Genomic DNA, 14,789 nt, shown 5'->3' with positions numbered 1-14,789 from the left:
GAGCAGCAGAATCACAAAGTATCAGTGTCAGTGGCCCTCAGGTTTACTCTGTGGGTCCTCGGTGTCGTTTCACAGTGTGACATTTCAGAGCAGAAGCTGCAGAGCACTGACACACACACGCACGCACGCACGCACACACACACACACGCACGCACACAGACCATGTATTTCTTTTGTTTGGTTTGGTTTGCTCAAACTCCTCGCCTGGTCACCACAACCTGAGGCGGTGCTTGACTGTGTCGTAGGTGTGAGAGAGAGAGAGAGAGAGAGAGAGAGAGAGAGAGAGAGAGAGAGAGAGAGAGAGAGAGAGTGAGAGAGAGAGAGAGAGAGAGAGAGAGAGAGAGAGGGACGCTTGAAAAAGGTGAAATCTTTCACCTTGGCAACTTTCTAAGACATCAAAGATTCCTTTGATCTGTGACCACTGACACTGTTACTCGTTCCATCGATGAAGGCTACCATTGGCAAAGAAGAGGTCCCGCTGTGTCCTGGGACGTTTTAATCCTCTGAGGACTGTTTGGACGAACATGGCCGACACGTTGAGGAGACTGACCAGCACCTCCTCGTTCAGCGTCTTGCAGGACAAGCTGGAGAGCTGGCACAAAGATTACCATGTAAGTTCATCAATAACTAACGATCGACCTAAATCTGACCACAGCTCTTCATCAGTGTCAGCCTGGCTCAGGTTATATCACAGGGTTATATCAAGAATTACAAACCAAAACTTGTATGTATGTGTATATTATATGCGTTTGAAATCAGAGTTTGAGTCAAAAGACTGCAGCTGGTATTAAACTCTTCCTGTAAATATGATGAATGACTTTGTTTACTCCTCTCAACTGGCTGTTGTTTCGCTACACATCGTATTTGTTGTTGTTATTATTTTAGCTGTAGCTGTGATATGAAACGGTTTATGTTGTAAATACATGTCGTTATTTAAAGCGACAGTGAAGGAATGCACTTGTTCAAGTTACATTGATTTCCCGGCGGTAGAGTTTGGTTGCTATGGACGCCGGTCGCCATGAGAACGGTTGGACTATTCCAAAGATGTTTGACTTTACTGGTGGGATGGTTCACGTCCGTTTACTTCCGTTAGAAATCCACCGTAGCAGTGCCTCCCTCATAAACCGGAAGTTGTTTATGTAAACTTGAACTAATATTTATAGTTTAATCTGCACATTTACCAGCAGATTATTTGCTATTATGAATGTACACAACGTTTTTTACTGTGTCGTTGCTTGCAACAAAATCTGGGACAACTTTTGCTGCTGTTGGATAACCTCTGACTCAGTGTTATTATTCTTTTTATAACACAGATACAGCTATACAGTATATAGAGTTCTATATATGAGCGTTATATGTTACAATAATGGTAAATACCTACTGCAAGAATAAATGATACAGCCAATAACTCACTCACTAGAGCACATACCTCTGCCAAGACAGATATGTGTCCTTAAATGAAGTCCCTTTATATCAATCAAGCTGCACTAAATTTCACAAACTTCTTATTAGTCCTCTAAATGTGCCTGATTTCTTTTTACATCCAGATCCATCAATTCATATTTAATAGCTTGTAGTACTTTAAATGGGTTCTTCCCTGATCCATACTGCATCACTTCGTGGAAAACCGTTATTTTTGCTAACAAAAATTCAAACCAGCCAACAAACAGACAGAAAGGGTTGAAAGCATAACCTTCTTGGTAGAGGTAACAATTTACAGTTTTAAATGGTTCATGGTTTGTCACACAGTCACCTCCCTGTCACTACATGTCACCCAGCAAAGTTGTATTCACACTAAATACCATACTTTTGTCATCTTTCTTCTTCCAGGTCATTTCCTGTGACCAGAATCTGAACAAATGTTGTGAGCTGATTGAAATAACCGCCAAGATCCAGGGCCAACTGTTTACTATCCTCAACCTCACAGCTGCTGAGGGTAAGGTTTGCTTATACAAGATTAACCAGGATATAATCACTGATGAATAATACAAGACATCCTCGTGAATCAGGTGGACACTACGCTGGAGTGGACACTCTCAAAACACGCCTGCTGCCGTGGCTTGGGACCTGTTTCTCCATGGCAAAGCCCTCAGTCCCTGATGACACCAGTCTACAGCTCATCCAGGTGACATTACCTCTTGCTATAGGCTTCATATCAAAGAATGTCCCATTATTAAAAAATATTTAGTGAGTGTAACTTTTTGCAATTTTTTAAAATCTTAATTCAAATAAAATATTTGATAGCTTTATTCTTTTATTGTGGAATTCTGTTGTCATATTTACTGTATGTATTTAATCATCAGGACTCGGTGGAAAAGGACAGGAGGATCAGGGAGCTCTCTGCCTCTCATGACAATGACATGCAGAAGATGGAGACTCAGCTGTGCTCCACTCGCTTTCAGCTGGTCTCCGTCAGAGCAGAGTAAGTCTGACCAGTACAGACAGCATGTCATGTAACACTAACTAACAGTTGCAGTAGTACAGTAAGGCAGTAGTTGTTAATAACTGCAGCCAGCTACAATTTCAGTTTCATGAATTTATTTGCACAGTTTACAGTTTGTATGAGTGTATGAACACACTATAACATATGTGCTCCATGTTCTTACAGACTGGTTGATGCTCACAAGGACCTGGATGAGACAAAGAGCAGATCAGCAACTACTCTGCTGGCCACTGAAGATGAAATATTGCAACTGAAAGCAGAGTGCGTGATACAGTTTAATACTAGAACAATACAGTTATCTGTGAGACAATGTGTGATACTGATGCGGAGTGTGTCTGTGTTTCAGTTTGCGATCCGCACACGAGCAGGTGGAGATTTACAAGAGGAAGCTGATGGCTCTTGATGACGATAATCGTCAGATTCGCTTGCTGAGAGATGAAGTGTCCTACCTGAGCACGGAGAAGGCCATGCTGCAGGAGAGGTACTCACATACACCCAGTGCAATTATGCAGATACTGTACATTTCTACACACACACTGTCACCACTACACAGAACAGTGTCGTGCTCTTCCTCCTCTTCAGGCTGGTGAGAAGTCGTTCTCCGAGCCCTTTGCCCAGACTCAGCCGCTCCTCCAGCCCCATGAGGAGTGAGTCACCCACCAGAGCCCAGCTCACCAACTCCTCCCGCCACGCACGCCTCGTGTCTCGCTTTAGCGACCTGTATGCTGGGGAGCGTCTGGAGGCCCAGAGCCTGCTTCGACGCTACATCGCTGATTTAGAGATGGTCCAGAAAATCATCTTCATTGCTGTAGTGGTACGGCTGATATTAATTTAGGGCCCGAAAAATAAAAGTTAAATATGAAGGGTTGTGTTTGATTGTCTGGTGCTGTGCTTTTCTTACTTTGTGTTTTATCTCCTAGGAATCCTTCAAGACAGCAAAACTAGCTTTCCGCCAGTTAAAGCTGCGTGTAAGAAAGACCTTGTCCCCATCCCACTTTGGACCAGAAAGTCTGGAAGACGCAGCCGTGGACTACATTGTCAGAAACGTGGAGCTATATGATGTACAGGACAGCGTCGAGGTAAGTTTAAAGTTGTCTCTGATTTGTCCTCTGTCCTCAAGAGTTATGAAGAAATCTATGAACTTTGACATATAACTAAATGCAATGGGTGTGACTGTGTTGTTTCCTCTCCCCAGGGCGTGATCAACTCCATGAACGTGAATCCCCGCATTTCCTTCCCGCCAGAGGTGGACTTTGTCCTCATCAGTACATTGATCAGGGAGACGTGCAGGGTGGCCTTCGCCATGCAGACTCTGGACCCCGCGCTTGACATGGCCTTCGCCTGTGATGGAGAATTTTACAATGACATTAAGTCAGTCCCTTGTACAACACTGTGTCTAAACCTTATATCAGGGCTGCACAACAACATTCACAGTGTTTGATTTAACTTATGTTACATTGCCAAGCAGTTTACAACGGCACCTTTGAACTACAGCGCATAACTTGTGTCATTTGATGTCTTTCCCAGTAGATGTCACTCTTAACACACACACAGCAATCACACACACACACACAGCATTCACACACACACACACACACACACACACACACACACACACACACACACACACACACACACACACATCCCACTCTCTCACTCTTTTCACTGTCTTTCCCTCCATCTCTCTCTCTCTCTCTCTCTGCAGGTATCGCCGCAGCTATGACTCTGAGTTCACTGCTCCTCTGGTGATGTACCACGTGTGGCCAGCCTTGATGGAAGGAAACTCCGTCATAGTGAAGGGCGAGGCAGTGACCAGAAGAGGGGCTCCGGTACTGACTTTATACTGCTTCAGAAATGTGCACTTTAGAATTTTGTCAGAGCATGAAGCCTACATGGAGATGCTCTTGCATTCAATGGTGATGTGTCTGGTTTTTTTGCAGTGGAGTAGAAGCCAGAACCAGAGCAGGAGCACCAGCCCTGTGCGCTCTCGCTCTCTCAGCCCAACTCGCAGTCTTGTAAGTCTCTATAATAATTGAGAGTGCAACAAACCACACTGGAGGACAGGCGCAGTTGCTGGTTTTGGTATTACATGTTTCATTGGGCTTAAAGATACAAAAATGTATAATTCAAATGTATCATTTTCCACTTAATAACTTGTATGCACATCAATGGCCCTAAGGGTATGTACTTCAAAATCTCCACTTCATTTGTAAAAGCTTTAATGCACTCTAAAACTGTAAATGCAAACAATACCATTATCTTTTTTAGGCATTTAACAGCAGGAGAATCCTGTCACCTGATCGTCTCTCAGCCAGCTACCTGTGAACTCTCCTTCAACCGGACCGGGGTCCACACCTTCATGTCTGACATATTCTAAATTCTGTTTCATCCGTGGGGTAACGCCTACGTCTGCTTCCACCAAATACAGCAATTTAAATCTCAGACACTGAGCTGGACCAACCAAAGGCTGTTTAGAGTTTACATGGTCAGGGGACAGTTTTATGGGACACTGACACTAACACTGACACTATGAGGCCAGTACATTGTAGATGAGGTAAAAGAGGATGGCAGCTAAATTAACTGTTGTCTTGAGTGTGTTATATTCAGTGTGTGACTAGAGGTTATTGATAGAAACTAACAGTGTTTTTTAGTGGTCGTGAGACATTTAAAGTTGTTTTTTTTCGGAGGAAGACTCGACCTGCACAGTAGCACTTTCGTAGTCTGACAGCGAACTATAGCACCACAATGCATAGAGCATGTGACGTGTATGATTATTTTTCTTTTTTACATAGCAGAACACTTTGGGTATGCAGCAGGACGTACAGTATGGTGCTAATGATCTGTGCTAACTTCCACTCCTCCAGTACTCTATGGACATTGCTTTCTTTAGTCCCCCCTTTATATTTTGGTGCTGTTACTTTATATCGAGTTCTGATATGAATAATTAGAGATAGTTATGTAGAATATGATTAGTTATTTGCAGCAATGTCTAAATGCATTCAATATGACATTCTATTTATTTCTCCTAGTTTACATCCCATGTATTGTATATACATCACCAGGTACATTCACATATCTGATACTTCTGTACTTGATTTGCCTGTTAATGACTTGACTTTACAAACCATAGTAGATTATTCATTTTGATTTAACTTGTGGTGTGTGATGAGTATATTCTTTGACTGTGCCTTATATGATTATTATAATTTTTTTAATAAATGACAAAATGTTTAGTTTCCTGCAGCTCAGTTTGTTTTCAGTTTTTTGCTGAATGTGTTTTATTTACTACATCAGTTTTTAGCAGCCGTACCAGCAGTGCAGTGTTGGTAAGGCATGATGATGCATCTTGATCAATTACAACAGAACACAAATTTAGAAATAAAACTTTTTAAATCTCGATGCCTTCTCGACGATCTTTCTATTCTGTTTTACCAGTAGATGGCGCTGATACTCCACTCTTAATACAAGTTCAAGCTGTAAAATCCCTGCACTGGTTGTGAGACAACTTCTACAAGGCAAGTTCTTAATAGTTAGTGTTTTTTTTTTAGAGTCATGTCAAACATTTGGCACATCCCACATGACACAGCAACATTAGACAACATCAACGACTAAAAGGTAACATCATATTCACAAAAAATGAAATGCAAACCAGCCCTAATAAACTTGGTAAATGGCTTATTTAAAATATGGGAATAGCCAGTTTAGTCACTGTGCATCATTTCTGAGTGCTAGAGCAAGATGTATGTTTACAGCTGAATGAAATCTTTGTGGGAATCCCAGCAGCAAAATCCCTCCTGCAATGCTGTCATTGGGTGTTTTAGCATCTAATGAGGTCTATCTGCAGGCCGTTCCCAGTGCTGCACCAGCCTGCCTCATCAGCCGAAGCAATTACACTGTCAGCTCCTCAAACCATATCTAATATCTGCAATCAGGCATTTGTTCTGCAGAGCAGAACGCGAAGCTGCAGCAGGCGTCCATTTCCCCAGAGTATTCCGGTTAGGAACAGCCTCAGAGCGTCACTCACATTGCTGCAGATGAGGCAGAGTTAATTTATAGTGTTTATTTGCATTTACAGCTATCCATGTTCATATTCGTCCATTTACCCTTTTCCAAATTCATCTTTAATTCAATGGAAATCTTATTCATCCACCAGTGATTTCACTCAGCTGGACATTATCTGTGTACTGATACTGAATAAAGATTTCCGTGCGTTCATAGCTGCGGTGATTAGGTTTCCACATCAGTAAATGCTGTTTGTGATCTTGTGTTTACAACTACATACTTTGAATGCTATTGGATGACACAGCTTGAATAATATCATCTTATGGTTTTGGCCACAGAAAAAGAGCAGAACTATGTGCTGTGGTTTCCAGTGTCATTCCAGTGTGAGCAGGAATCCCACGCTGACTCCTCTGATGTTTACTCCAGAGAATCATTAAAATTCTCATCATCCTCAGAAAAATACAAACTGTCCTTTGTCAGGATCTGCATCAAAGATGATTCTAAAAGACTTGGAGAAAATCTATTGGAAAAAGAGGGGCACATTATGCAGACAGCCATGGCATGGAAACTTCCACCGTGCCTTCTCATCACATTCGCACACAATGAGTGTGTTGTCTCTGTGCAGCAGTTTCTGAGAGGTCCTGGCTCTTGGGACTCAGGCCAGGTCCTGCTGTCATGTTGTAACTGAGAGGGAGCCTGTCGATCCCGTCTCAGATCAGTTCTCTGCGCCTGGTGGGGGGGTTGTTTGCTCAGGTGTGCAGTGGTCATCTGTGGTCATGACCCGAGACCTACGAGGCCGTCTCACACAAGTGCATTAACAGAAAACACGAATGCAAATTGATAACATAACTGCAAAAGTAACATCTACAATGCAAAAGCCACAACACAAATGTAAAAGTGACAACGCAACTGCAAAAGCCACAACATGCATTCAAAAGTCACAAAATGAATGCAAGAGTCACAACACAAATGGAAAAATTGCAAAAGCCTCACAACGGAAACACTACCACAACTGAAATAAGCACAACGGATGTTAACAATGAAATTAGCAGTTACTTCCTGTGGAGAGATCATGAGTATATCAGTCAAGTGAGCCGTCCTCTGTGAAAACTTGGACAAGCTATTCACCGTTTCAAATTTGAGGTGTTACGGTACAAGTGCGTTCTTCCTCTTTGGCTGCTCCAAGCACCTGTACCACAGCACCTGAGTAGACAAGCATGTCATTTGAATTGGCGAGTGGCTTATCTGGGTTTTCACTAATGATGGCTCACTTGTCCAATATTCCCATGACTTGACCACAGGAAGTAACTCTGCTCATTTCGTTTCAACATCTTTTGTCGCTCTCTTCTGTTGTGGCCGTTTCCATTGTGTGATTTTTGCATTTGTGTTTTCTGTTAATGCTCTTTTCTTTGACGTCTCAGCCACCGTATGAGACTGTGTACGGAGATTGTAAACTGTTCAATTCTGTCTACACTATAGACAATCATGCTCAAAAGCACCATCACCACTGTCAGGTCACTGGGACTTGATTTGACACAGAGAGGGAACAGTAATCCTCTATATGCACATAGATGTAAGCCGTCCTCTGGCAGCGAACAAGACTGACAGTAGCCGTTGGAGCTCACCCTAAACACACTCCGAGCTGCAAACCCAGCTAAAGTTTCCAGTTTGGTGGCAGGAGCCTGACTCATCCCCGCTGGACCGTGTGATGTTTCCTCTGGCTCCTCATCATGTGCTCAGTGCTGGCCAGAGTCGAGTTTCTGGAGGTCGAGTGTGATGAGTACCCGCCCTGAACCCGCTGCCAGACCAGAGGGGGGAATATTAATGGGGCTGTATATCACAGCACATGATGACATGGTTATGGTTGACCAGACTGTGGTGTGCAAATCATAGGCAATATTGAAATAGACAGAGGGGAGAAGGAAGGAAGGAAATCAAGCCAAAGGAGACAAAAACACAGTGGAGGTAAGAGGGGATGTGCTCAGGCGAGAAAACAGCTCATTCTCTAGCTACTGAACAAGAAAACTTCATAAGTCGACTTTTTCTCCAGTTGAGTAACCTTTCAACAGAGGAGTCAATGAGCCACTGCAGGTTGACCAGGCCTCTGTGTCTCAGTGTTGTCTGTGGCCCAGAGAGGACATTAAACACATCTGGAAACAGAGCGGGATGCACACAATTTACGACAGGAGGGACACAACAGAAGTAGAGACAGACACGGTGCTCATGACTGTGGTGGCAGACATCAGTACGATGTTGTGTGGGAATAATTGTAAGTGCACAAACCCAGCCCCGCCCGCTCTTTATTCCCCTTTTACTTTCTGCTGGAACACCCAAGGGTGTCCTCCTTGGCACTAGCATCGTGCATGAGATCAGGGGCTGGCTGCAGGCACCAGCTGGTGGATGCTGCATGAGGAGGAATCAGGCGTGACCGCTGGACTTCTTCTCAGCTCCAGTGAGATCAGACATCAAGTGACCAGATTCCTCTGCCAGAGATAAACACTTCCTTCCTTTTCTCTATGACAACTGAGATATCAAATAAAGAAAAACGACTTAAAAGTTGGACTCTCTTTTTCCCAGTGCAGACATTTCTCTTGGTTTCCTCTTCCTGCTCTGTCAGCCGCTGCACATCTGGGCCCAAGTCAATGGTAATGGTTTTATGTGCCTTCTCCAAAAAAGTAAGTTTCTCGCAAAACTGTGATGTGATGTGTTGATTTCCTGACACCAGAGAGGGAAATTAAATGTCTCAATTATTAGTGCAAGTGGAGAAAAAACACATTGACTTGCTCAAAAAGTCATATTTTCCTCATGAAATCCACGCAGGTGCTTTCTTATGAGCTGTGCAGACCTGGCCTAGGTGGTCGTGTGCCTGGCCTTTCAAGATCTTGAAAGAGCAGGGACACAAAAGATCTGCAGAGCCCAGAGTGAGGTGACGTGGTTCATGTATTTTCCACAGGATCGTTTTAAACACATCATTAAAAACTTCTGGAGGCCGTCGTGACCTTTTTCTCTCTTTTCTCGAGGATTGAGGCGTTCGACGAGATGTCAGTGGCCTGGCAGAGAGAAATTCATTTACATTTTCAGGTCTCACAGCAGCAAAGCAAAGATGTCCGTCTGTGCTGTAATTACACGGTTTGCTTTGTTGGGAGCTGAACTCAACCTGCCTCTCGGCCCCAGAAAGCTCCATATGAAAACACATCTGGATGGTGTGATTAATGGGAATAACAGCCACTTACATTACAGACTAGCACTGGCAGGTTACGAGGGCCGTGGATGCAGGTGTGAGTGTCGGAGGTTACTGCTCCACTGGGGCTTGTTACACTTTTAGTTCGGCGGAAACCGACGATCAAACCTGGCGCCAATCTAGTGGCCGACCGGCCTCGGTGCTGAAGACCCCCACCCAGAACAGAGGTGGTGGAAATGAACATTAGAGGGGGAGAGAGAAAAAAGGAAGAAAAAGAAAGATCTGAAACCTGTAATAATAACCACCTCACAGAGCACCACTGTTAAATACATGGTGACTTTCTTGTGGCTGTGGTTTGACCTCTGGGGTCTTTACAGCTTCACTTATACCCACTGAACACACGAGCACGTCGTCACATGGGACTTTTGTCTATTTCTCTCTCTCATGCACTGAAGGGAGGAGATGAAACTCACACTGAGGAGACGCAGACAGAAATAAAACCGTTTCCTGCAAATAGATTTTCACAGAACAGACAAATTCAAAGAGGCTGAACAAATAGAACGTCACAATAAAATGTACGTAACATCAGTAGCATGTGTTGTGTAATTATTTTTGTCTGTGTTTAATAACGAATGGCTGAATGTGAAAAGCCGATTGGATTGGATCTGACATTTTTTTAATTTGGGATTTGCACATATAAGTCACAGTGTGTTTAACACTTCTCTGCGTTTAGAAGTATTGTAATTCCACCACTAGGTGGCAGTCAAACATTATATTTACCTTCTGTATGTCCCAGTTTCTTTCACAGTAGAGGAAGTATACCGATTATTTAGTTAAGTATAAAGTAGTTATAATACAATGAAAAAACACTATTATATAAAGTCCTGCTTTCAGAGTTCTACTTAAGTAAATGCAGTATCAGCAACGGTACTCAAAACCAGAATGTCGCTTAGTCCCCTTATGAAACCACATTTAAATTCACTAGATCCAGGTTTTTATTTGGATCTGCACCAAACACTCATAGATGTCATTCCCCTAAACATGATACATGAATTATTCTCTGAGAAATCAATGAAAATGTTGAAAAACGCAAAATGTTAAAGAAAACTAAATTCAATGAGTTCTTCCCTGACACATAAAGCATCCTTCCACCAAGTTGTGTGGAAATCTACTGTGCTACAAACACTGAAGAAAACAGTGTCTCCTTGGCAGAGGTAATACAAGTGTCTGCAGAATGAGCCCTTGAGTGTTGTACACAGTGTTGGATTAATCGATGTAACCATGTATGCATTTTGAATTTCTAGCAGACAGAGCGGGGGCTGGTTTTACATTTTGGTAGAAGGCATTTTCTTATGTATGATGTAATTTAATATGATATTGGCTCTGATATGTATTGAAGTAGAAATACAAATATAAAGTAGAATAAAATAGAAATGCTCAATTAACACAGTTTCTTTCCAGTTGTAGGCTACTTCAGTGCGGTATTTAATAAATTGACTGTCTACAACTGGACCTAAGATGCTGACAGTAAACGCCACCAGGAAAACTACATCTCACTTATGGCTCATCTCTCAGTTAACATGAACTTGGTAACTGTATCCGTGGGACAAACGGCTGATTGGCTGTGATTTATGTGCGTCTGTCTGCACGGGGGCCCCTGAACCAACACAGGACTGTGTGGGGACGTACTTCATTCCAGATCCCCCTCTGTGGTGCCCAACAGTCGATTCTCCAAGAAGAGGCAGAAAAATAAATATTTGTCTGGGACGTAGAGGTGAAAAACAGAAGAGGAAGTTTGACTAGTAAGTGGGTAAAAGATGGAGCTCCTGACCAAGACCAAGGTCAAGGTACGACTCTGTTCAGCAGCAGCCTGGTCAGAAACTAAAATCAGGGGCCATAAAGGGGCCAATTATATGTCCAACATATTTGATTACTTGTTTACTGCTCTCAGCTCACAGCCACACATCACTGAATATATTTTGAAAATAAAAATTCTTAACTTATTGTCATATTCATTGTAAGTGTTATTAGTAATTGACTAGTTTATTTAAAGTACTACTACTACAGGGGGACTTCAGTTTCAGTTGGCACCCGGAAATCCACTTTCTTTTGTGTTCTGAAAACAATAAAGATATCACAAATAAGAAAATGCCCTAAAAAGTCAGTCAGTCTTAGAATGTTACTTGCATGTGATCAGGAGGTAAAAGGAAAATACCATATGATCATGGCTTTATTTGCTTCATTAGAAACTTAATCATCTCTCTACAAGCTTGTTGCCAACCTTTACGGACCTTCGTGTTTACCTATGTTTTCAGACAACATGACACTGTGTGAAGTGGAGTGATACTGTTCATGTCCTCATGTATCTGGGTTTAAAAATACTGTGAATACACTCTCATTTATAGATTTTCTACAAGTACCTTGAATGTGCAATAGATGTATTTGTGTGCACACATGGCAGTTTTGTATAAAAGGCATGACAAATAAAAACTAATGATTCATAACTGAGAAGGCTAGATCCTGTAAAAAGTCCTAAGTGAAGAGAATTTAAATCCTGATCTTTTCTTTCTGTCTTCTGTATAAAACGCTCAATCATTCACAGCAGTTGGTCATGAGACACGTCACTGAAACAAATAACATGTTCTACCAGTCAGAAGAAATGTGATGCAACAATAAACAGCATCAGGAGAACAACACATCTACATCTTATTATTATTCAGTAGACTTTTGTTCATGAACAGAAACATCTCCTGTCTGACTGTACCGTTTTTCACTGCCTCACTCCCTCTGTTTACACTATGCACATACATATCAAACACAATATATTGTTAGAACATCTTTCCAGGGGAGGATCCAGTGGCAGGGTCAGGGGGGCACTGGCATCTTATTGGCCTCTGAAGTGCCCATGTCCTGTCAGTATTATTATCTTTTTAAATAAAATATTCACTTACTTACGATACTAAAAATAAACAGGACAATTTGAAGTACACAATGTGCTTGAACTGTTGTGACGTGGCGCACCACAGCAGAGAGAGAGGGAGTAGCCACACCCACCAAAACACACAGACTACACAGAAACACAAGGGAAAACACTAGACAGGAAAAAATACTGAGGTCATGGTGAACCATGACATGAACAATGAACAATTTTCAAAACATATTAAATGGTGTGTGGCTTTTTTCAAAGCAATGGAGCTACTCGTAAACAAGGAATGACTTAAATGTGAACCTTACTGACTCAGGAATTGTTCATGGATGTTTGACATACAGTATAATTGGCCCTTGTGTGTAAATTGGGGCCCCTTTATGGCCCCTGATTTAGAAAAATTCTAGATCCACCTCTGTGTATTTTTCGAGGTAACTGTGGTTCCCTGTCACACATTTCCCAGAAGATAACATTGCCCTTTTGGTGCAGCCTATTAAAAGTTAAGATCTGTTTAAGCCCCGTTTTATCCCCATTTAGATTTCTCTTGCAGAGCAGCTCATCACATTTCCTGCATGTCTGACTCAGAGTACACACTGTAAAACCAAAAAGAGAGGTTATTGAATAAATGATTATTTTGCTGATGTCACGCTGACTCTGAGGAGTCTTCAGATGGAAAGTCAAGTGAAGAGCCATTTTCATTAATCATGTGTTTTGTCAAGCACACACAGGTGAATCAGGAGGTTAGTAGACACACAGGATTCTGACATACTGTTTGGATAATGTGAGTTTTTTTGTCCGTGTTTGAGAAATAAAGTCTTTACTGAGAAAGTTTAAATCTCTATTGTTACTCATTATTGTTTTTCCTGTATTTCATTGAGGAGATGAGTGTTAATCATTGAGTAACTAGTTCATCTGACACTCATCACAGTAAAATCCTACTTACAACTGCTTGAAGTCAGAAATATGCAGTTTATCACTTTTATTTCTGACTTCGAAACAGTCGATTCTCTTACCACTGGTCACTCAGCTTGACATTATCATGGGGACATGTTAAACTTGATCCACACTCCATACATGGTTCATTGTGGCACCAGGACAAGCTGGTTGTGTACTTGGCAGCTGGAAGTCAAGAAAGACTAACGGGAAGTTATGAGCCCTCCTCTCTCCAGGGACTTTGCAAAGGAATTTACATCAAGAATCTATTTTTAGAGCACTGCTCTAATAATTAGTGAGAAACACGCTTTTCTTTCCGATGCAGCTGTCACCAAAATAGCCATGAGTAATGACTCAAGATTGTGTTGCATAGTTTCATTTGCTATAAAAAAAAAGACATGAAGTTGCAGATATGAGCACAAGTCAAATCAAAATAAAGCCATAGTGGAACATACATAGATACAAACATTCATTCTAATATAGATACTATATATACTATTGGGAAATTATAGCCAATATATAAACATATATAAAACACATACATCTCCTTTTACATAATGCACAATACAGTCTACATCATCATGCCATCATCCTGTGTCACTTCACTTTACTCAAGTACATGCATGTTCTCTGCATTTTTATTCCTTTATATTTTCAATTTTATTTTATTCTATTTTGTGCTCCAACATGTTCTCTTTTCTACGTTATTCTGACCATCTGCTGCTGTAATGAGAGAATTTCCCTGGCATGGGATTATTAAAGTGACCCTATGGAAAGTTTTCAAACTGTGATATTTAGAGAAGCAGCATGTGAACAAGAAGGCAGAACATCTCCGATAAGGCTTTGTTGATACAATAAAGTACTGTCACTCATTTTCCCATGAAAAGTCAAAAAGTCCATTTAAAGAGACAGAACCTTTAGAGTAATATTTACTCTGAAGTGCAGCACACAAGTGGTCACACTGATCTGGAAGTCTGTTACTTTGTTTTCCAGAAATGACCTTGTACAAAAATAGAGCTGACATTAATATAAACTAAACATTGCCTCATCACTGTTATTCACTGTTGGTTTCTGGGTTGGTGTTACTTCACCGAAACCTATTACATCTTCAGTTTCTGGGAAGATGCTGGGGGTAAGAAACGCAGTGATTACATGGAAAAAATTATTAATCTGATGCTACAAATTGCGTGTGTGTGTGTGTACGGCTCTCTGTGGATGTGCTTCTGAGAAGTGCCCTGGGATCTTTTCTTAGAAACAGAATCAGAGGCTGTATCATGTCCAGGACCACCTGTGGTTTTTCACTG

The 14,789-nt window shown here is 41.7% G+C and overlaps 1 protein-coding gene across 2 annotated transcripts; it reads left to right on the top strand.

Annotated features, from left to right (window-relative positions):
• The first annotated feature begins 138 nt into the window (after positions 1 to 138).
• Positions 139 to 5,840, top strand: spata18 (spermatogenesis associated 18). Of its 2 annotated transcripts, XM_047342766.1 has the most exons (13): positions 139 to 361; positions 452 to 611; positions 1,831 to 1,936; positions 2,010 to 2,125; positions 2,304 to 2,422; positions 2,609 to 2,704; positions 2,790 to 2,924; positions 3,026 to 3,257; positions 3,364 to 3,522; positions 3,639 to 3,814; positions 4,149 to 4,272; positions 4,384 to 4,458; positions 4,712 to 5,840. In XM_047342766.1, the coding sequence occupies exons 2-13, from the start codon at positions 525 to 527 to the stop codon at positions 4,766 to 4,768; spliced, it is 1,482 nt and encodes a 493-aa protein (XP_047198722.1). In that variant the 5' UTR covers positions 139 to 361; positions 452 to 524; the 3' UTR covers positions 4,769 to 5,840. The 2 variants fall into 2 exon arrangements, 1 of the variants encoding a protein (XP_047198722.1); XR_007034805.1 differs by having other exon boundaries at positions 140 to 611; positions 4,384 to 4,623.
• The last annotated feature ends 8,949 nt before the right edge of the window (positions 5,841 to 14,789 follow it).

Source organism: Hippoglossus stenolepis, chromosome 14, assembly GCF_022539355.2.
Source record: "Hippoglossus stenolepis isolate QCI-W04-F060 chromosome 14, HSTE1.2, whole genome shotgun sequence".
Lineage (NCBI taxonomy): Eukaryota > Metazoa > Chordata > Actinopteri > Pleuronectiformes > Pleuronectidae > Hippoglossus > Hippoglossus stenolepis.
Note: the sequence above shows the minus strand (reverse complement) of the source record. Positions and strands in the feature narration are given on the sequence as shown.